At 36.7% G+C, this 22,468-nt stretch overlaps 4 protein-coding genes and 1 long non-coding RNA gene across 54 annotated transcripts; 3 read left to right on the top strand and 2 right to left on the bottom strand.

The window, feature by feature from the left end:
* Positions 1 to 400: 400 nt before the first annotated feature.
* Positions 401 to 1,478, top strand: LOC129577815 (protein TSSC4). Its single transcript, XM_055465411.1, has 2 exons — positions 401 to 785; positions 853 to 1,478. Exons 1-2 carry the CDS (start codon positions 546 to 548, stop codon positions 1,321 to 1,323), a joined length of 711 nt encoding a protein of 236 aa, XP_055321386.1. The 5' UTR covers positions 401 to 545; the 3' UTR covers positions 1,324 to 1,478.
* Positions 1,479 to 1,705: 227 nt separating this feature from the next.
* Positions 1,706 to 2,977, top strand: LOC129578954 (translocon-associated protein subunit beta). Its single transcript, XM_055468361.1, has 3 exons — positions 1,706 to 1,880; positions 2,133 to 2,332; positions 2,432 to 2,977. The coding sequence occupies exons 2-3, from the start codon at positions 2,134 to 2,136 to the stop codon at positions 2,815 to 2,817; spliced, it is 585 nt and encodes a 194-aa protein (XP_055324336.1). The 5' UTR covers positions 1,706 to 1,880; position 2,133; the 3' UTR covers positions 2,818 to 2,977.
* Positions 2,978 to 5,505: 2,528 nt separating this feature from the next.
* On the bottom strand, positions 5,506 to 18,666 carry LOC129578949 (arginine-glutamic acid dipeptide repeats protein). 49 transcript variants are annotated; one of them, XR_008689160.1, is made up of 25 exons: positions 17,841 to 18,666; positions 15,941 to 16,052; positions 15,169 to 15,576; positions 14,832 to 15,069; positions 14,453 to 14,730; positions 13,164 to 14,358; positions 12,757 to 13,066; positions 12,419 to 12,681; positions 12,197 to 12,314; positions 11,872 to 12,105; positions 11,688 to 11,796; positions 11,328 to 11,605; positions 10,792 to 11,244; positions 10,566 to 10,724; positions 10,346 to 10,492; positions 10,066 to 10,243; positions 9,766 to 9,962; positions 9,618 to 9,680; positions 9,400 to 9,537; positions 9,175 to 9,301; positions 8,955 to 8,988; positions 8,695 to 8,792; positions 8,527 to 8,594; positions 7,120 to 7,612; positions 5,506 to 7,027 (listed from the first exon to the last, which is right to left on the bottom strand). XR_008689160.1 is itself a non-coding variant. In XM_055468348.1 (24 exons), the coding sequence occupies exons 2-24, from the start codon at positions 15,986 to 15,988 to the stop codon at positions 7,597 to 7,599; spliced, it is 5,157 nt and encodes a 1,718-aa protein (XP_055324323.1). In that variant the 5' UTR covers positions 15,989 to 16,052; positions 17,841 to 18,666; the 3' UTR covers positions 5,506 to 7,596. The 49 variants fall into 49 exon arrangements, 36 of the variants coding, with proteins under 36 accessions (XP_055324323.1, XP_055324301.1, XP_055324313.1 ...); XR_008689161.1 differs by having other exon boundaries at positions 5,506 to 7,023; XR_008689167.1 differs by having other exon boundaries at positions 5,506 to 7,023; positions 12,775 to 13,066; positions 17,841 to 18,664.
* On the top strand, positions 7,554 to 13,168 carry LOC129578955 (uncharacterized). The gene is made up of 2 exons (XR_008689168.1): positions 7,554 to 7,910; positions 9,145 to 13,168. It is a non-coding gene; the product is annotated as an uncharacterized LOC129578955 (long non-coding RNA).
* A 132-nt stretch (positions 18,667 to 18,798) lies between the features above and the next one.
* On the bottom strand, positions 18,799 to 22,339 carry LOC129578953 (spore coat protein SP96). 2 transcript variants are annotated; one of them, XM_055468358.1, is made up of 7 exons: positions 22,177 to 22,339; positions 21,995 to 22,115; positions 20,928 to 21,202; positions 20,769 to 20,858; positions 20,107 to 20,313; positions 19,551 to 19,672; positions 18,799 to 19,481 (listed from the first exon to the last, which is right to left on the bottom strand). In XM_055468358.1, exons 1-7 carry the CDS (start codon positions 22,192 to 22,194, stop codon positions 19,349 to 19,351), a joined length of 966 nt encoding a protein of 321 aa, XP_055324333.1. In that variant the 5' UTR covers positions 22,195 to 22,339; the 3' UTR covers positions 18,799 to 19,348. The 2 variants fall into 2 exon arrangements, with proteins under 2 accessions (XP_055324333.1, XP_055324334.1); XM_055468359.1 differs by lacking the exon at positions 22,177 to 22,339 and having other exon boundaries at positions 21,957 to 22,040.
* Between the last annotated feature and the right edge of the window lie 129 nt (positions 22,340 to 22,468).

Here is a 22,468-nt window from a genome sequence, read left to right as displayed (position 1 = left end):
GTGCTTAAAATATCTTGTGTGTATATGCTAAGAATGTTCTAATCGTTCAGTAGAATTCATTACCAAAGATTTGAAGGCAAAAATGGAATATTCAAGCCATGTCAGAAAAGCCGGAATGATCTCGAAAGGGTTGTTTTTGGAAAAAGATTCTTGTAAAATCACTTCTCAAGCTATGCATGCGCATTTACATCATTTATTGCTTTGTATGTAAAAATTGGGTAAAAAAAAGTTCTTCAATGATAAAAAATTCAAAAATTGCTTCTGTACGCTATTTCAAAATTAGCTCTCTACTCAAAGTTGTATACTTGAAATTTACCCTGCAGATAAGTACTTTATTATTTACTTAGATATTATTGCTCATGTTATGCAGAGCATATATGTTCGTTGTGTTGAAGTGTCACATTTTTGACGTTTCTTTCTGGGCAAAACAAAAAGAATAAATACTCCGAATCGTTTCTAGGATTGTTGCTCAAAACCGAAAACGGCTAGTTAAACTCAAGTCTCCGCAATTCTGTTTACCGAAAATAAGCAATTCACTTCGTAAAATGTCGTCGAATTATGAAGATAAAAAAAAGTTGTTGTTCGAGTGTTTAACATCAGCTGAGCAATGCATCCAAGGTACAAGTCTGGATCAAAAGCAATCACCTCGAGACGAACCATCTTCACGGGATCATCCAAAAGCAGTCATAAAGGGACGACGTTTCCATGGTAAAGAAAGTATATTCAAGCGACCCGAAGCACCGATTGGTAAATGCTTACGACCTCGACGAGTTCCAGATTATCAGGTATCATTATTAAAGTCAGATAGAATGTTTGGCAGAGCAATGTGTTGAAAATGTTGTGTGATTTTAGATGAATCCCCACAAATGGAAAAAATACTCATTAGACGATGCTGATATCTCGGACCGAACAAATACATCGGCTGCATTCGCATTTCTGGCCGAAATTGAAAAACGAAAAGATGCTGAAGAAGAGAAACACGCTGGTGAAAATCAAATGGACGTTGACGACAGTTCATGTGGTAGAATTGTATTCAAAAAACAACAGAACAATTCGAAGGAGCATCGAAAGCCATCGTTCAGTCAGTCAGTGCCACTGCGGGGAGAAATCGAACGAAGAGATCGAATTGAAGAGACGGGTGAAAAGGCCATGTTGAAAGGTTCCAAAGTTGTGATGCCTGAGTATGTGATCGGTCAAAAAGTGCAGAAAACAAACAAACGAAAATTAAATGCAGAATCAACAGACAGCGCCAAAAAGACAGATGGAAAGAATCGCCCCACTTTACAACATTTATTCGATCAGGAAGAAGAAGACGATGACTAAAATTAAAAGGAAGCTAATTCATTTGTTCAATGATATGAAGTCTCTATTTCTTTTAGTATAAGTTCCAATTTTTCTCTTTAGGCTCTAAAGCCTAAAACACATATAAATGCAAATAAAATGATAGAACAAGGAAATTCTTCCATTGGGAAAACATATGAGTTTTCGTTTTTTTCTTTTCTTGAAAATAAAAACAATTCAATTATCCAAATGCAATATGCGTTTCCATTGAAATGAAAATGGATAATCGTTCATGTCTGTCTCCCACTGCTTGGTTTATCGATAGATGGCGTTGACGATGCTGCATTTTGTTGCTGCGAAACCACTAATTTGAAATGACACATGATGGCAACGCATTCGACACGTCACGACATTTGTCTGTTTTACTTGATGACTTTCGCGGCATAGACAGTAGTTACACATCGATTTCGGATCCAATTTTACTCGCATTAGACCGATACGTGTCAACAGATCGAGAGCGGCTTTCGGGAATATTGTGCTAAATTGTAAACTATTTTCGGTTAAAGTGAAAGAAACCAGCAATAAAAAGCATTAAACAAGTGAGTAAACTGATTTTCCGCAAACATTTTCGTTTAAATCAATGTAAATTAAACGGGGCTTTTCTTTTACGTGTGTACCATGAATTTGGATATAGAAAAATTGGTTGAGAAAATTTTGCACTAAATTCATACGGATCATTAAAAAGCGTTTAGACGAAGAAAAACTCTGGCGACAATGAAATTATCAGCCATCGAAGTGACCTTAAACTCATAACTAACCGTCTGATTTGTGATTTTTTATTTCCCTTGTAGAATGAATAAATTTTTGGGTTTGTGTGCGATCGCCGTGCTCGGATTTCTCTCCGTTTGCGTTGCAGCCGAGGATGAGACCACTGCTCGTTTGTTGGTGTCCAAACAAATTTTAAATAAATACCTCGTCGAACAGAGCGATATCGTTGTAAAATACACATTGTACAACGTTGGCAATGGACCAGCCGTTCACGTCAAACTTGGTACGTATATCAATAAAACTTTCACTCAACATTATTCACCATGGATTGAAACGCATAACTAACCGAATTGCTCGTATTTGTTCACAAAATTCGTTCCAGTTGACAATGGTTTTCATCCAGAGGCTTTCGATATTGTTGGTGGACAATTGAGTGCTGTTATTGATCGTATTGCTCCACAAACCAATGTTTCACACGTTGTTGTTGTACGACCAAAAGCTTACGGTTACTTCAATTTCACATCGGCCGAAGTTCAATACAAAGCCGTCGAAGATGCAGATTCTATTCAATATGCTGTCAGCTCAGAGCCAGGAGAGGGTGGTATTGTTGGTTTGGCCGATTTCAACAAACGCTTCTCATCGCATTTGTTTGATTGGGTGGCATTCGCCATTATGACATTGCCATCATTAGCCATCCCATTCTACTTGTGGCACGCATCAAAATCAAAGTACGAAAAATTAGTCAAACCAAGCAAGAAGACTCATTAATTTATTTTGTCACATACAAAAATCCACAACACACACGCAATGTAATAAATTAAAGAAAAAAAAAACAACAATGAAAATCACTTTTCTGATTGTAAAAAAAGAATAAAATGTTGAAATAAAGTCCAATTATTTGGGATCTCTTTTGTAAAGAAAACGAAAATGATCGATGTGTTATTGATTTTTAAATTAGCATATTTCGGTCAACTTACCTTCACCACACTCCAAATCGGTCGCTTAAGTGAACTCATTAAAAACATGAAATAGAGCGTTAGAAATAGGTTTGTATTTTGGGGAACCAGCAGCCAGATGACCAGATGAGATATTTGAATTAGAAGATTTAAAAGGGGCATGGGGAAGGGTTATTCCAAGCATAATAAAAGCCAAAGCGTATTTTTTTTTGTTATGATTTTGCTGTTTCTGGTATATATTTTAATAATATAATTTTTATATGATAAAATAAATATTAATAATCAGAAATATTAGTTATAAGTTTATTCGTGTGGTGTTTCATGTGTGTGTGTGTCTGTGTATGTGTTCATCTGATTTCTTCATTCAGTTTCGGTTACTTTTCTTTTTGTTTGTTTTCATGAAAATGGTTTAAATTAGGTGTTATCTCTTTCTTGCCTACTAATAAATGCCTACATTGGTTGGAGCATTAATTCGGTTTGATAAGTATCACGAATTAACGCGAATACGAATAATTCATCGTTTTTCCTTTATCTCATTGATTTTGTCGGTTTTTTGTTGTTGTTGTTGTGCCATTTCACATAAAACAATTAATCTATTTCATTATTATTAAAACTTTTTTTTTCATTATTAAATCTGTTCAAAAGTAACTTTAGACATTTCTCTACTAATTCTTTTTTTGTTGCTGTTGGTTGAACATGTTCAGTGAAATCATTTTATTTTTTGTCTTCATTTTTTTTTATTCTTACTGTTTGCATTCAATTATTATTAAATATAATTTTTAATTTTCGAATATATAAACGTAAATAATTTTGTGTTAATTTTTGTCCCTTAAGAATGTGTATGTTTTTTTCTTTCATTTCATTTTTACTTTGTATAGATTAGCGACGATGTGTCGCTAATCGTTACTGTGTTGTTGAATCCATTCAATTGTATACAGATCTTATTTAGTGAACGATTTGTGTGTGTGTGTGTGTGTGTGTTTGTTATGGTTTACAATTGCAATTTACTGTTTCTCATCATCGGTCATTTGATGATTATCATCAAATGTTTTGCTTTATTGGGCGCACAAATCGATTGGAACTCAACTCACTATTACATTATTGTACATTGGTCTTATCTATTTAAATCTGAGTACGCATATGCTATATTTTCAGTAATTAGGATTTAGAATGATTTCTTAAGTAAATTTTCTTGTTAGTTTTTGTTTGTTTGAAGTTTTATTTTTATCCCTCACGTAATCCATAATTAAGTCTGTATATGTATGTGTGTGTGTGTGTGTGTATTGTTTTTTTCTGTTTGTTTAAATAATCTAAATTTGCTTTCATCTCTTAATATTAAAGCTATTTTGTTATGTTTTTTTTTATTCTTCATATTTTGTTTGTCTGTTCTTTGTTCATTTTTAAATACAATGTTCGTTTAAATGTCTTGTTTAGTTCTGCTCGATCGGCAGCAACTTCGTTTTTTTTTTGATAGCATGCGATTTTTAGCCTATGTGAATCTAGTCCAAAAAACGATTTTGGTTCGATTTAAGAACTTTAAAATTCAAATCATTCAAAGGTCTGATTTTAATACTGTTTTGTGTGTTTTACTCTTTCCCTTACATAATTCACGGCAGTGGTATTGACTACAGTTTCGGTGTAATCACTGCGAGCGCAATGGGCTCAATGACAGCACATTCATCGGTAGAAAAAAAACCGAGACGTTGGCATTCAATTCCATGATTTGTCTAAAAAAAAAAAACAAACTCTTCGGACCAATCTCTGATTTTCGTTAATTTTTCATTGAGTTTGTGCAGAGCAAAGCGAAATATTTATCACTTGGCGTTCATCGAGATGAAAGCGACACACCGAGTGTGAATGCTTCATTGTGCGTAATTCAAGAGATTGCTGACGAAAAATTCATCGAATGCGCTGTCATATACATTTTCTACTTATTATCTGAATGAAACTGGTCTTGAAACTGTTCAAATTGCATCGTTTTTTGTTTGTTTGTTTGTTTGTATCACTAGTCTTCACGCTCACGCAAGAAGTTAGCAATTCCCTAAATGCCGTTTCCATTGTTATTTGCTTTTTCACATCTTTTTTTTTTGCTCATCACACTTTCAACATACTTTGCTTTGGCCATTAAAAATCAACCACGAAGTTTTCGTTTTTTTTTTCTTGTAAAGCTGTTGAAAATTGTCTTGAATATTTCACTTAGTATGCTCCTCATAATTCGGTGTGTAAGAATCGTTTTCACGAGGTTTGCCATTTTGTTCTATATTGTTTTCATTTGCTCTTCAAAACTGTTGAATCGCAAATTGCATTTTCTACAAATTACATTATTCATACCAACTAATCTATGCAAAGATTATCACTATAATACATAGCTGATTTAAGTTTGATTCGCTTGTCATCAAATCGAATAAGGGGAGGGGGAGTAGTGAGAGAATCAAATTTTATCTCAAAGTCTCTAATTAATTTATTTAGGTTGTTCTTTTTCTCCTCTTTCGTTATCATCTTTTTCTTTTTCATCTTCAATCGGATATTTGACTGACAAAAAAAGCGTTCAGACAAATAATAATTTTTGTTTCTGTTTTCTATTCGTTAATGAAATGAATGCATGTGGTGTATGAATGTTGTTCGCACCGAAGTAACGATCAGAACTGAATATGCTTGAAATGAAACCAATTCGTTGCGCATTCGATAGTAAATCATGCGATGAATCGCAAATTTAAATTTAAGAAGAAAAACACATGAAAATGTTTATTAGCAGTCAAAAGACCCAGGACCAAAACATCACACTATCATCTCATTGGTTGAAATCCATTTCGTGTTTTTCTCTTTAAAAAAAAAAAGAAGGTCCCGTTTATCGTTTGAAGCTTGTTTTCCATCCAGTATTGCAAGTAAATCCTTATGCCTAAATTATTCAGCTGTCTCCTTCTTTTTTGTTCACTCTCATCAAAATTCAAGATAAACTTGAGCTTCACAATTTTTCTGCAAAATAAAAATCTCAAATTTTTGGTTAGCAATTGTTTTTCTTCTTTTGTTTTGCCGATGTTGTGCGTGCGCCTCATTCAAAATATATAAATATGATTTTTTCTCGTTTTTTTTTTCTTCTTTCGTATGGGATTCTATCGCATGCAAATTTCGTGTCAGCACATCGAATATTCGTTCATTTTGCTTTTTCATTCTTCATAAAAACTATCATTCTTTCGATCAAGCTTTAAAGGATAGTCTCACTTCAGAGATGTGTCTAAATCTAATGCTTTCCACGTGATGCCTCCTCCATAGCTCTAACTTTCATTTCGTGATGTCTGCAAAAAACATATGACGTAAAAAAATGAATTTTATCGTACACAATGCTAGGCTTAGTAGATAAATGATCATCGAAACAATTAAGTAGTAGTTTGACTGTGATTTTTGTTGGCTGGTTTTTTAGTTGTACATTTGAAAATGTTCGATTTGTTGAATGGTTGCTGTTTGTTTTAAAACTAATCTGATGCTATTTGGTTAATCTATCTTCGATTCTGACTTTGATTTTTAGTTTCAAATGTTATCCAATGCAAATAATTTCTATTTTAGAATGTGGTATATAGTATACATAGTACAGAAAGAAAAAAAAAACAAATATAAATACGTTACTGCACACAAAGAAGATAATTTACACAAAATTAAGTGAGAAATATCGAATTGTTCTTTGCTGTTGTTGTGTATTTTGCTTGTGTTGAAACCAAACCAAAAAAAACGAATACTAATTCCGTTGTAATATTGTTGGAAAATAAAACTGATGCGAAAAAGTAAAATTGATAAAAGACAAAGCAGCGTAAATGCAATCGAATGCGTTGAAATTGTTTTGGAGGGTCGTATGATTCTCATTGAAGAACTTTTGAGATGCATTTTGATCGAATGTTGAAATTGAATTAAGCGCAAACGAGTTTCCATTTGATTGTGAAATATCTGGAAAGTTGCAACGATCCTGATGGCTAGAAGGCACGTCTCGTTCTGACTGCTTCAAATTTGCGTTTTGCTTTCAACTCTATCTATTATCATGGGTTCGTTTTATTTTATTTAAGTAGCTGAAGAATTTTACTATGCAACACATGGTGTTCGAAATGATTCTAGTATCACTTACGTTGGTTGAGTATGGGTGTGTTTGTGTGTGTGTGTGTGTGTTTGATTTTTGAATTTAAACGTTCGAAGTTGTTGAGTTGAGCGGACGATGAGAAAAGGATAGACAGCATTTGCTTTTTTCCCCCCACTTCCAACACAGCACAGTCTAGTATACGTTGATTGAAACTGAGTTTCGTTCCTCGCTAACTGTTGCCTGTTTGCAAATAGACAATTATTCGCGTATGCAAAACCATCAAGGTGTGCACTGTCATCTTGCCTCGATACGATCGCATGGATATTTTGGATGTGTGTTTATTTTTATTTTTGGCTCTGCATTTCGCCGTGAGCGAATCATCACATCGTTTGCTATCAATGTGAATCTAACACATTTGTTTACTATCGCATTTTTTTTTTCGCTTAGGTACTTGTGTTTGCTTCACAGTGGCTTTTTTGTTCACTGTTTGTTTTAATTCTATTGGTTTCAATTCTTTAATTTGCTTTAAAGTGGTGGAAATCTGCAAAAAGTGATAAAGAAGAGAAAAAAACCCAATAAAAATAGATCGCATGCGTTCCATTAAACATAGAGCGATTGATTTAGTTTGTGTGTGTGTGTTTTTTTTTTGGATTTTGGTTCTATATTTAGTCACATTAAAGGCGGAATTGAACGTGTTGTCTCATTGAAAAACAATTCAAAATAAAAAATAGCCCAATGGAATAGTAGCAAACGTTTTGGTTTTTATTTCTCTATTAGTGGTATGAATTGATGTTATAATATTTGATAAGCAGTTGTTAGAACCGGGCATACCAGGTTGGGTTAGTTGAAAGTGCTACTATTAGTACAAAAAATGTATTTACAATTAATGAAAGGGTGATCGTGTGCTGATTTTTAATGAATTCTGATAATGGGCAAATTGTGACGCATCGACGATTTTAACAAGAAAACGAACGATTACATTTGAATTCGGTTCAATCGAAATGGAAAACAGTCATTTCCAATCGATTACTTATTGCGGCGGAATAGACAACGCGCAAATGAATTTTAAATCAAAGACAACAAACAATTGAAACAAAACAGAAAAGAAAATTAAAAATTATTTCGTTTTTAATTTAGAAATACTCCATTATTATAAATACACATGTTTTTACATAAAACTCTCTTCTTCTTTTTTGCCACAAAGTTCTTCTTCTTTTATCTCTTTCTTTGAAAAATAAAAATGCAAAAGAAAAGAAATAAAGAAAAACACAACTAAAATATTTAACAGTTTGTTTTAAGTGTTCTTTTTTACAAAAATGTTCTACATACAATTGATACATTTGTTTCATCACGCAAATTAATACAAACAAAAAATAGAAAATAATAATAGTAAAAAAAAGAAGAAGAACTAAAACGATCACTACTTGCGAAGAATGTGATTATCGGAAATTGTACCTGTAATACTGCTCATGTATTGAATGCGCTGCCGCTCTATCCATTGACTGTCGTTGGAATTCGGCCGCCTGGAATGACAACGATGATGATATGATTGATGTTTCTTTGCATTTTCAAACAAAGTTTTTTTTCTTTTGAATTTGAGAGAAGAAAAAAACATCAACAAACCTGCGCTTGCAATTGATCAGCATAGCTCATTCTCAGCAAAACATCGGGATGCTCTCGTGGCAATAACATATTCGGTCTCGGATAAGGTGACATATTGGCTATTGATTGGAAGATAAATACAAAACTCAAATTAAACTTTTTCGCTCTCGAAACTTGTAAGAAACGGTTGAAATAACCCTGCCTGAACTTTGCTTGATCATGCATTTACTACCTGACATTTAGAATTTTTACAAAAATGGAAAAAATGAATACAAACTCACGTGGAAGTTGGAATCCAGCAGCATCAGGTGGTTGCTATGGGAGGAAATTTAAGTTTTAAATTTAGTTTCAAACGAATCTACTTTCACGATCAAAATGAAGAAAATTGTTCAAACAAAAAAGAATCATTTTAAAATGTTTCCTGTCACAAATGGTTTTTCAACCGATTTGTTCTCTTTTTTTTCTCAATAGAAATGAATTCGAGTAATCATTAGAAAATACCATTGGATCGCTTGGGTCCAGGCCGACATGATGTGGCGGAATGCCTAATCGCTCACGCTCGAGCTGTGACATAGCAGCTGCAGCTGCTGGGTTTGTGTATAACGGATACTGAGATGGATGCAACCCTCTGTAACATGAAATAAAATCAAACAATAATGCGAAAAATGACGAGACGAAATCATGAAGATGGAACACAAGATGAATTCGACTCACGAGTGCACATACCTCATTCGATACAAATCCATGTAGTGCGAGTCCAATCGGGAAGACGCAACGGCTTGTGCTTGTGCTTGTGCCTGTGCTTGAGCTTGAGCTTGAGCTTGGGCCTGGGCCGCCTGAGCATTCTTCAAATCTTCCAATTCCCTGTAGAATAGAATGTATATTTTGAAATGATTCAATGTGCAATGGAAATAGTGGCAATTCATTGTGGATCGATAGCGTACCTTTCACGTGCATACATTGGTCCCATTGGATGATGATATGGTGGCACCATCGAATCGACAGGGCTAAATAAACGTTGGAATTTTGAAAATTGACAACCGTTAATGAATGAATTCACTTTCGTTGAATTTTCACGTGTAATTTAATTACCTGAAAGCAACATGTGGTCGTGCATATTCTGACAGTTGTCGCATTGCAGGTGTATCAAATGGTTTGATTTCGGCTTTGATTTTCGCTTGTTGTGCTGCCGCAGCGGCTTGCTGTTGCTGTTGCTGATGAGCAGCGGCCGCTTGTTGTTGTTGCTGCTGCTGTTGTTGCTGTTGTTGCTGTTGCTGCTGTTGTTGCTGCTGTAGTTGTTGTTTTACACATATCTAATTAGTTTTTGTTTGACTTTTAAAACGGACAAAGAGAAAAAACCGACAGAAGAAGAAGAAAACTGTTTGTACAAACCTGTTGCTGCACGGCTTGTTGAGCCTGTTGCTGTTGCCTTCTTTCACGTTCCTTTTCAGCCAATTTACGATCACGTTCCTCTCGTTTGCGCGCCAATTTCGAATCAGCCACCGGCTTGAATTCCAAATCCGTTCGAGTACATGAATTGTAATCGCCACGATCACAACGTCTCACAAAGCTAGAATTAAAACCAGAAATGAAACGTGGTGTTTTTAATTGAGGTTTGCAATAAAAAGAGAGCACACTTTATAGCGTATCAAAGTGAATTTGAATTATTTACATGGCCGATTGAGATCGATGGCATTCGGTGTCGTCTGGTTTTGCCTCTGGACTTGGACCACGTGGAATATTGTGAGTTGGACTTGGAATTTCTGGCTCTGGATCCGGTTCGATATCAACATGAACGGGTTCACTTGATGATGGTTGTCTGGAAGATGGAGAAAAAAAATTGATTGAAAATCTGTGAAAATTTTTCTCTTTTAATCGATATGAATTCTCACCTAATTCCACTGCTAGCCGAATGTGCATGCGCTCGCAATGCTTCCATATGACTTTTGCCCGGTGGCAATGGGATCGGACTCTCTCCGAACGCTGAATGAGGTGGATGTGGATATTGATGATGTGGCCCACTGAACGAAGTGCTTGCCGGGTTCGAACTGCTGCTCAAAAAAAAGATATCACACATTCCGTTCAATGAGCATGTCGCCAAATTTTGTTCAATTTTACCTTTGAGTAGTTTTTGGTGTTGGTGGTTTCATTTTGTCTTTCATTTGCAGAAGATTGGCAGCCTTTGTATCTGGATGCGGTGATGGATCTTCGTGTCGTGTTGCTTGACCGGGATGATGTGATATGACGGCTGGATCTAGGCCTGGTCCAGCTGTCGGCGGTTTCATGTATTGAAACGGTGCCGGTCCATACGGATGATATGGATACGGAGAGTTGAATGGACTCTGCGAATAGAACAGATATGGGGGATACCGGTTCGGCGAGTATGGTGAATCAGGGAACAAGAGCATCGGTGATGGTATTGGACTTTGACCAATTAGTGGTAGTGGCACAGGCTGAGGATGTCGTAAAACTGGCGGCGAAGGACCACTTCGCGGTTGAGGTGTCGCTTGTTGAGGTGGCTGCGGCGTTGATTGTGACGTCGGAGTTTGTGGATAAATTTTATTCATCGGACTATTTGGAGTCAAAAAAGGGGGAAAAAAGTTGAATAACGCATCCGATTTGAAATGGCAAAAAAAATGTCCATTGAAAATTACCTCTTTTCCGTGAACAGTGGCGACGAAGAGGTTGGAGGAGGCGTCATGTGTGACTGTCGTTTGAAAATACCCGTGTTTGGTGTTGATGCTCCCGGAAGAGCCGACGACGAATGATGTGATAAATGCAACGGACTGGCTCGTGTCAAACTGGTCGGCGGTTGTGACGGTGAAACTGGCCGATGTGACGATGGATGCGTAAATTGTACATTCGGACTCGTTCTACTAAATGCCGAGCTTGTATTCGGTTTGTCCATCGAAGATGGTATCTTCTGTGGAGCCTGAACAAATACGAAGAGGAATATTTTGTATTAGAAAATGAAATGGATTCTGTCTTCAGAAGAATTGTGCAATCATTCGTACCTGTACTGATGAAATAGATCCTCTAGCCGACAAACTCAATGCAGGCGATGGACTTGTCGGTGATCGTCGTCCATCGACCGGTGGAATAGCAGTCGAAGGAGAGCTGATGCTATAAAATCAAACATTTATTAGTTAGACTTGGCACTTATATATACAAAAAGGGACTGTTTGAATCGATAATTACCTTGATGCGCTAACCAATGATGAGCCAGGCATTGGTAACAATGGCGGGCCTAAGTGGCTTGCATGCGGTGGAGGTAACAATTGAATCGGTGTCGTGCTCATATTCGGGGGAAGATGTAATGGAAGAGAGAGTCGCTCATGTTCACCACGCGACAAACTTAACGCAGGCGAAAGAATCTGACTGTTGCTGGACGATTGCGGAATTGCTGATGAAAATGCTCCACTTCCAGGGTATCTGTAAACGAATGGAAAAGAACATTTTCTCATTTGCTCAAATCGAAGAGTTGAACACATTATTCAACGATTAATTTGAACTTGATACTCACTGTGGGTGCAAGCCAGATGCTTCTACGGGTGGACGATGTAGTGCGGGATGCACGACCGAAGACGTACTGTGAGGTGGCATCAAACTGGCCGTTGAACCCAGCAAGTTTAATGGTTGTACTGCATCGATAATTTGAAAGGAAAAGAACATTTGAATCGATTAGCGATTGATCATTATTATCGCGTCAAATGGAAAATGAAAAAAAATACTTTGACGATTGTACCTTGAATCGACGATGAAGTATTTGGAGGCACTGTAGCTGTTTGTGGTGACGTAACTAATGATGGATGATTTGGAGGTAGATGACTTAATGATAATGGATGCGCTGGCAATCCGCTTGGGCCAATCAGCATTGGAACGGCGCTCGTGTGTGGTGGTAAATGTGACATTAATGCTTCCACATTCGGTTTTGTATCCACACCACTTTCATGCGGTGGCGGTGGATATTTACCAGGTGGTCCGTATGGCATTCGTTCGCTTGACTCTCTGCTCATAAGAAGAAAACAAAATCACAATCAATAAAAAAAACGTCACTTTACTTTCGATATCAAATTTACGAACCGTCGTTCGCCTTCATACCCTTTCACCAGATTGTCGGCCGAAAATTGTGATTTCGATAGGTTTTCGGGTGGTTTGTATTTCATATCGATCGCCGGCGGTGTGTATTTCAAGTCTTGCGGAAGACCTAGCGGCATGCTAATTGGTGCACCCGACACTTGTGGATATTTCGACAGCATCGACGTTGGCTCGTATGGTGAACGAATATGTTGATACGGTTCTGTGTATGGTGGTCGTTTTAATGCCACATTCTCAACGATTTCATTCTTTATTTGATCATTTGGAACTGGATACTTAGCTGCCGGATTGATAACTGGGTTGAAGAAAAATACACAAAAAGACGCATTCATTATTTTCCATAGAAAAAAAATCAACAAAAGAATAGAAATAAATAACACAATTATTCTTACCCATATCCACACTGGTTTTGTCTTTCGTTTCCATTTCAAATTTGTTGATCGATTGATCGCCAAATAATTTTGTGTCATATTTTTGACTTAGATCAGCTGCCATCGATGACGGTGGATACTTAGCTGCGAGCGGAGGTGGCTCTTGTCCAAATTTGATCGGTTCGGTTGGTGGTTTGGTCAGCTCTGAATTGAATTTCGCATGTAATTCGACTGGTGGCAGTTTGTTTGCTACATTAAATTTGATATGTGGCTCAAAGGCTGATCTCGATGCATCGTCATGTTTGCTATTCGTATCCGATAAATCTAAGCCACACTTGTTCTCCGTCTTGATCTCATTGGCCAATTTAATTTCGTTGGATGGTTCAGTTTGATTAGTGTCTTTTCTATCACCAACTGTGCTGCTGCTATTGCTACTGCTTTCGGTCGATTCATCTTGGCCGGGCTCCTTTTTGATTACCATCGCCACCTTCTTTCCGGTATATTCGTTGCTATTATCCACGGCAACCGGCGGTACATTTGATTCTTTTTTGATATTTGCAATGGTCGAAATCATCTCCTGTTCATTCTTTGGTGTGAATGAAGCATCCACTGGTGCGTTTTCAATCTTTTCGATTGGCTTGAGATCAGCAACGGTCGCTGCAATAGCTAAACTTGTAATCGTCGATGTGGATATCGATGGTACAACCGTTAAGCTAGTACTGGTAATTGTATTTGTGACTGTGGGTGCAGCCGTGCTGATGCTACTACTGCTGCTGCTGCTGCTGCTGCTGCTGCTGCAACTACTACTACTGCTACTGTTCACCGCCTTAGAAACCACCGGTGTTGGTGATTCACTTCCCTTGGCGACTGCACTTACTTGAGACGTTGCCGCTGCTGCTTCACTCTTCTCATCAACGGAATTACTGGAATCATCGCCGGAAATCGAACGTGGTTTGTCATTCGATGCATCTTTTTCCTTGTCGGTAAGCGGTTCTGGTTTATCAGCGCTGCTCGGTGGCAAAGTGGCACTCGGTTTTTCATCTTTCGGTACGGCATTCGAATTGGCCTCATCAGCTGGTGATGGTTCTGGTACCTTTGCGTCCGTATCTTTTCTCTCCGTATCAGCCATTGGAGTGTCTGGTGGATCGTTGGTGTTTTCTTGTTCATCCAACACGGAACCGGGTCGACTGTCCGAGTTTAAGCTCTCAGTTGGACTCTGTAACATTGAATAAAAAAAAGCCAGGGGCAATTAACATTTTATCTCATACCGCAGAAATCAATAGAAAAATAATTGGCAATAGGCACAGTACCTCAGTTCGTTTTCTCTTCTCTTTCTCGTCAGAGCCATCATTATCCACATCAAGGTCGATATTTGTACGTTTCTTTCCTTTTGTAGGCGTTTCCTTCGACGATTTACGTCGATCCGTTTTATTTGGTGTTTTCGCATTTTCATTCGTAGCACTAGCATCGGGCGTATCACCGCCACGCTTTGGCCGTTTGTTATTTGATTCCTTTGCTGGTTTGTTTCGCGTTCTCATTCTGGATGGCGATTCGTCTCCGGTCAATTCACTGTTTCCTGTGTTTGAACCTACGGACAAAAAAAATCAAAATAACAAAATCAATAGACCTGATGCGAAATCATCGAACATCGACAATGATGGATGGAGTAGACGTTTGTGAAGTACGTACGTTTATTGGTAATGCTTGAATCGCTATCGCATTCACTGGCATCGTCTTCTGTCAGTGAGCTGTTGTCCTCCGTGGCCGTTGGCTCTGGAGTTTCTTCTTTCTTGTTTGGCGGCGTGTTGCTGCTGTTTCTTGTAACTCGTATACGACGTAATGAGCCGATCCTTCGTCGGCGATGTGGTCGATTGTTATTTGCTCCGGGAGTTTTTTTCCACAAATAGTAGAATTCCACCAATTCGGGCTGCAAATTTAAATAAGAACCATATTATTCAGTAATTTATTGGAAATAGCGAACAGTGAATCAAGTCAGCAAACCAAATTTTGGAAGGAAATCACTCACCGTTTCTTTGTGCGGTAATAAGTCTGTATGAATTCGGAAGAAATTCTTTCCGAACTGTCGTAATCCTTTGATAAATTTCTTTGTTTCGTCTTCAGTCCATTTCTTGTCGATTCCTTTGGGTACAGGGCATTTAACAAGTGCTTGGAGTGCTTTGCCTGGATCATATCTTGAATCATGCAACACATCAAGTGCATTGATTGTTGTATCGTCTCTGCTTGCAGCTAAGCAACCGTCTTCTGGTGAACCACCATCACATAAACCTTGAAATGCAGCCATTGAACGTGCAGCTCGTAAGTACATTAACAAATCTGTATCGAGTACAATTCCTGGACTCCATCGTGTTTCTTCTAATTCACGATCACCGGCATCTCCATAATTTTGGATTGGCGTATAATCGGGAAGAACAGCCTTGGTTATTGCGAACGAAGCGGAAGAAAATAAACGAAACAAACACGAAAATCGTTTAAATGTTTATCGACGAAAGGCGGAAACCAAAAAAAAAAAAAATAGCAACGGTGTTTCGATTTGAGGTTATGTGTGTTCATTCAATAAGTGTACAGCAATGATGACAACAGCGAATGAGACTGACGATTTAAAATGCACGGGATCATCTTCAATACCATGATGATCCAATCATCTGTGCAATTGTATTTGTGTGAAATGGTGCGAATACGAGGGAAATTAACGCACTTAAGAGGGTGAGAGACTTTGATATTCGTTTCATTCGATAAACGAATAAATATATGCGTTAACATGAATATAGTTAGCTAACCTGTTGGTCGGGACCTACTCCTATTTCAACTGGAGGGTTGGCTGCCATTAGTCCAAAGCACGTAGGTTATCCGTGTTTACAGATGTTTCGTTCACTTTCTGTCACAATGAATCTACAAATGTTACCAAACAGAAGTGAAAAATAAAAAACACAGTTCACATTACCAACCATTGGCTACAATGGATTTTTTTTTATATGGACATATTAAAAACTATCACAAGCGCATTTCAGTGTGCGATCCGTCAACACAGAGTGTATCTGTGCACAATCCACAACTCAATTTTCTTGTGACTTTCCTTGCTGCCGTTATTGTTGCTTTTGTTGGCGTTTATTTTTCACTTTCGAAACGGAATGCATCGATTGAGTACGTTCAATTATGAACTATGTAGCAAATCCACTTACTTTAATGGTTTATTATTTTATAATGGCTATCGTGGTTTGTTAATTTTATTGTTATAGCTTATTCAGTCTTGGATTGTGAGTAGTTCCTTTTTCATGAAAATAAACCGACCCAAACTCTGAACAAAACAAAAACTTATGGTTTTGAAATTACAGAAAACCGAAAATAAATCTAAAATTTTTATGTCAAATAAAATTTATGGTGCTCGTGTGCATCCGTCTTTTGTTTCATATGATTTGGCCCGTGCTGTCTCAATCGTTTGACTCGGTTTAACTCTCTTCTTTTTTTTGCGTTTCGCGATTGTGTGTATGCGTGTTCAAATACTGCAAAACATATATTCACGTTGATTGGTTCGGTTTCAATATATCGTGCTTAATTTTACACTCAACATCTCTAATCATGCCATCGAAACGAAATAAAAGTGAGCAGCAAATCAAAAGAAACATGTCATCTTCATAAAATGCTAAAGCATGTAAATCGAAGAGGGACCGATTCTCTATCGACTGGCTGGCTCGCTCAATTGGTTTGTTTGCTTTATGATTAATGGTTTTCAATTCACGGGAGCACATTTGACGCATTTTTCCCCATAGCCGATTTCACAAATCAATGCACATCATAGTAACCATATTTCTTTTCTTTTCTCCTTCTTCTTCTTTTTTTACTATTACGTACTCTCGTCTCCCAAATCAGTTAGCAGGCACTCAACGACGTTTTACTACTCATTTATTATTTTTTCTTTCTTTTATTTCGTTCACACTCCAAAATACACTTGGTATTTTAGTGTTTTTCTTTTCTCTCTCTCTCTATCTCTCTATCTCTCTTTCTTGCGATCCACACCGAAATTCCATTGGCATTTATTTTAAATATTTATGTCGATTTGAGCAATGAACTTAAATTAACAACATTCGCACATACCAAACAGAAGATGTAGAAAAAAACAACAGAAAATAAAACATGACAACAATTGAACCAACAATTTTCCACAAATATTTACACGAAGTGTTTATTTTCGCGCAAATTACACAAGCAACCACGGGCGAAAAAGATGTGAAAAATAATGGAAATAAAAAAAAAGCACGAACAAACCGAAAAAAAGCGATGAAAATCACACTGAATTAAGCAGCGTTAATAGGTAATTTAGCGGAGCACACACAAAGCGGTAGATACATCCATATAGATACATGTAACATGTCTCCAAACTCTATTCAATGAAACCAACAGTAAATAAAATGGAAATAAAAGAAAAAGAAGCAAACCAACGAACGAACGTATGGACGAACGAACGAGAGAAAGAAGGAAAAAACACACGCGCACATACACACACTCTCTTTCCGAGGCGAATATAACAAACGCGACAACCAGAGAACGAGAGAGTGAGAGAGAGAGAGAGAGAGAGATTCAGAGTTTTACCGGATCAACACAAAAGCAACTTGTACGTAAATCCCATTCAAAATTAATATTCTCAGTGTATAAACTCTCGTGTATATTGTATGTACAAACCATTTAGAAAGAAGTGCACTCCCTCGTCGTTATTCTCACGTACACGCAAATAAAGTGTTCGAAATTTGTTATTGTTGTTGTTGTTGTTTTTTTTTTCTTTTCTTTATTACACGGAGAGATTAGCTCTCGCTTGCTGCTTTAACACATACACACATGTATATACACAAGCGCGCATCTGTACATGTACAGACATTTACGTTGTACATCTGTACATCTGTATGAACAAATACACTCAAAGCACACACCACCGCCGCTGTGCTGCTGCTGCTGCTTGATGTTGATGCCGTCGCTGCCGTTTCTTATTTTATTTTATTTGATTTGACTCAATGAACTTCTTTTTTTTCTACTCGTTTATGGTCAATTTTCTACCAAACAATGTCAATGCTATCGATTAAATGCAAACCAAACTTCTTAAACGCCATCAGCACTATTCATTTGTTTTTGATCGCCATTTAAAAAAATCTAAAATGATACATTATGCCACAGAGCGAGAGAAAAAAATAATAATTGAAAATGCACAATTCGAATGAAACGGACGAAGCATAGATACACCACACACAAAAAAAATGTACTTCAATTGAAACAGACTGGCGGACTTTTTATGGAATTTTTCGAAATTTTACACAATTTTCAGTTTTTCTGCACGTAAATCACAATTTGTCAATTGTCTGTATTGTCCAAATCAATGTTTATCAAATAATACACCAAATGCACACAATTCATTCACTAATATCAAACACAAAACCAAAAATTTCTATTTATTTTGCAAGCAATAGATATTGTTCGTGTGTATCTCGACGTCCATTTTGAATTTTTTTTATTTTGCTTTTCAAGCCTCTTGTCAGGGTTATCCAAATTGCTTCGATGCTTGCCATATACAACAACTCAAGTGCCATTCAACGCACAAACGTTAATCAAACCAAACAACAGCGTACGAACGAACGAAAAACAAATTGAACGATCTGTTTTTTTTTCTTCGTTTGAAATTCAATTCATTCGTCAAACGAATGATTGGCGCGCATTAAATTCTGGTTTTGTAAAATAGATTTTAAACTTGTAATTTAAATGCTATTTGAATCTTGTACCAAGGGTTGTAAATTTATTTCAGTACATATTTTTCATTCTAATAAAATGCGAACCATTTGCATGGAACACATTTTTTTAAAAATAAATTTTCAATTTCTTGTTTTCAATTAAAAACTCGCAACCATAAACAATTTCGATTTTTAAATTTACTTCCTGAATTTGATCGCAGCTTAAATAAAATTACCGCCAACAATTACATTCGCTGCAGTGTGTATTAGAATTGGCATGAAGTTGGTTTCAGACTGAATATTGTGTGTTTATTTTCGTTAAGCTTCGTTTTGGCGCCGGATTTAAATTGCCAAACCATAATATTGAATGCTAAACAAACATTAACGTTACAAAATATGACATTGTTTGGTCGATTTTTTACTGAAAGTTCGTTTATTAGTTTATTTTGAGTTTAATAGGAATAACAGGAAGCTTCAAAGGCCAGTTGGGCACTTGTACGATGACGAAGCGACACAGTAACCGGTTACATTGTTGAAAATTGTTGATCCAGTGCATTTATAATAGGAACCGTACAGGGTTCCTGACCTTATAAAGCAGTAGACATACCTGAAAATAACATGTCACCATGTAGGATTAATTAGTTTCAAATAAACTAAATATTTAGTTAGCAATTACTGTGAACAATTTGTTGTAAATGGTGCTGCATATCGAGACTTATCTCGGGCATTGATCGTTGAGCAATAGCTCGATGGGGCGGGAGTAGCTGCTGTTGTTGAGGCTGTTGATGCTGTCGAAGCCTACCGGAAATGATATGAGAATATCTTTGAAGTGCATTTCGAGAGAATTTTATAGTTTCAAAGCGAAGATTTGATTGAAATTGATGAAAATTTGTTCAATTCAGAGAAAAAAGACTTCATAAAAGTACCGTATGATTGCATCATTTGAAAATATATATTCATATTACAAATGGATCTCTTGAAAAAATTCTACATTTTCTTCTTTTAAATATCACAAATGAAGTTTCCAACGTAAAATGAACAAAACAAATTCTGTGTAAACTCTGAATATTTTAAAAAACTACACACAACAACAATAAAATGAACACTAATAAGAGGGAAATGGTCTTGAGAATCGATCGAATGGCAGTAATGAGATCTGCAAACTTTTAAGATAAAATACAAAGTCCGAGCTAGATGGTTAATTTCCATTGAAATGCATATTTGATACATACTGTGCTTGCAGTTGGAGCTGTCAACGCGGTTGAGGCTGTCGAAGCTGTCGAAGCTGTCGAAGCTGTTGAGGCCGTTGAAGCTGTTGAGGCCGTTGAGGCCGTTGAAACCGTTGAGGCCGTTGAAGCCGTTGAGGCCGTTGAAGCCGTTGAGGCCGTTGAGGCCGTTGAGGCCGTTGAAGCCGTTGAAGCCGTCGAAGCTGTGCTAGCCTAACGAAAATGATATGAGAAAATCTTTGAAAAGTATTTGAAGAGTGAAACAGTTTGTAAGTTTCGAAAAAAAGGTAAGAAAAATTGAAGATTGAATGAAAAAATTGATGAAAATTCGGTCAATACAGAGAAAAAAGACTTCGTAAAAGTATCATACAATTGCATCATTCGAAAATATATATTCATATTTCAAATGGATTTTTGTTAAATCCACATTTTCTTCTCTTAAAATATCACAAATGGAGTTTCCGACGTAAAATGAACAAATTTCAATACTGTTGGATTCAGAGTAATTTAAAAAACTACACACAACATGAGGCTCAATAAAATGAACAGTAATACGACGGAAATGATCTTAAAAATCGATTGAATGGCAATTATGAGATCTGAAAACTTTTAAGACAAAATCTGAGCTGGATGGATCATTTCCATTAAAATGCATATTCAATACATACCGTGCTTGCAGTTGAAGCTGTCGACGCGGTTGAAGCCGTTGAAGCTGTTGATGCAGTGCTTGAAGTGGCGCTAGTTGAGTCACAGCTTTTCTAATAAGTAAAAAAAAGAATTTTTCCAAAATGAGAATTTGAAGAGACTTTGAAGACGACTTGGATTACGGTTGAATCACTGCTACAGAATGAAGGAGCGGTAGCGGTAATGTCACAATATTGACTCGTTGGACATGAAGCCTCGTAGCTGGTACTCGGTGTTGTACTGCCAAAGCACAGAGCATACGTAGTTGAGTTTATGCAAGCAAAGCGATTGTCTGAGCTGCATGTTCCACATGATGTCGGGCAATCGGCCGAAATTGTCGAGGGGCTGGCACAAATATCAGATGTATCACTGCATACAGTATTCGTAGGACATGTGTATGTCGAACCGCTTGACATTCCTTTTGCACATACAAAAAACAATATGTCACATTTGATTTGCTAATCAACAGAGGTTGGTTGCAGATAAATTTATTTATATAAATTTCAAATATCAAATAAATTTATCCGATATTTTTCATGCGTTGTGTTGTTCTGACGCATTTGCAGTACATAAACGAGACATCGGCTGTTGTATTGGCAGCCAGCTATTCATCGCAGGAATGAGATTTTTGGTTAGTTCATTTACCGATATTTGTAAACAAGTCTGCCACTGTGTCATATAGTCCATAAGAAATGTGCAGAGACGAAAATGTTCGCCATTTAGTTTTACATTGCCAATACATTAGTTATGGAGATTTTTGTTTTGTTTATTTTTTGTCGTTTGTAAACAAATCTGCATATCTTTTTGCATTGTCTCAACACATTTCTTAGGGACATATACTACGTACAGTGGCAATGTGCAAAAAGATAGGCAGATTTGTTTATAAACGACAAAAAATAAACAAAACAAAAATCTCTATAACTAATGTATTGGCAATGTAAAACTAAATGGCGAACATTTTCGTCTCTGCACATTTCTTATGGACTATATATATACTATGTAGTGACACAGTGGCAGAATTGTTGAGAAATAACGGTAAATGAACAAAACGAAAATCTCATTCCAGCGATAAATAGCTGGCAAATGAGTTAGAATAACACAACGCATGAAAAATATCGGATTAATTTATTTGATATTTGAAATTTATATAAAAAAATTTATGTGCAACCAACCTCTGTTAATCAATTTGAAGAATTTAACTACAATTTACCACTTGAACAGAATTGAAATGTATTGGATGTAAGACATTTCACACCCGAACTTGAGCCACATAAATTGCACACAGCATTCACATTCGCGACCAATGACACAAGCAAATATGCTAGAGGAATCTAAGTTTTGAAGAGTGTTTAATGCATTTGGATTTAGTTTAATATAAATCATTTGTCTCACCAGTGATTTTGTCTTCATTTTTGGAATGAATCACTTTTTTTTACTCGGAATATGGGCAAATTGGTTTAGAATATTCGAAAATTGGTCTAAAATTGATGTGGAATGCTGTAAAATGAAGAAGAATTAACAGCTAATTCGATGGTTACACGCGATATGCTTGAAGACAATCACACACTGTGAATCCGATTACACTTGAATTTTTGCGGAAATCTAACAGATAAGAAAGAAATGTAGCTGAGATAAAAAGCATCTTGTAAATCATCGACGGTTTTTATATTCCACGCGATGATAC

The sequence above is a fragment of the Sitodiplosis mosellana genome, unplaced genomic scaffold, assembly GCF_009176505.1.
Source record: "Sitodiplosis mosellana isolate CC-2019 unplaced genomic scaffold, AAFC_SMos_1.0 Smas_scaffold_6226, whole genome shotgun sequence".
Lineage (NCBI taxonomy): Eukaryota > Metazoa > Arthropoda > Insecta > Diptera > Cecidomyiidae > Sitodiplosis > Sitodiplosis mosellana.
The sequence above is the reverse complement of the archived record's forward strand: the minus strand, read 5'-3'. Positions and strand labels throughout refer to the sequence as shown.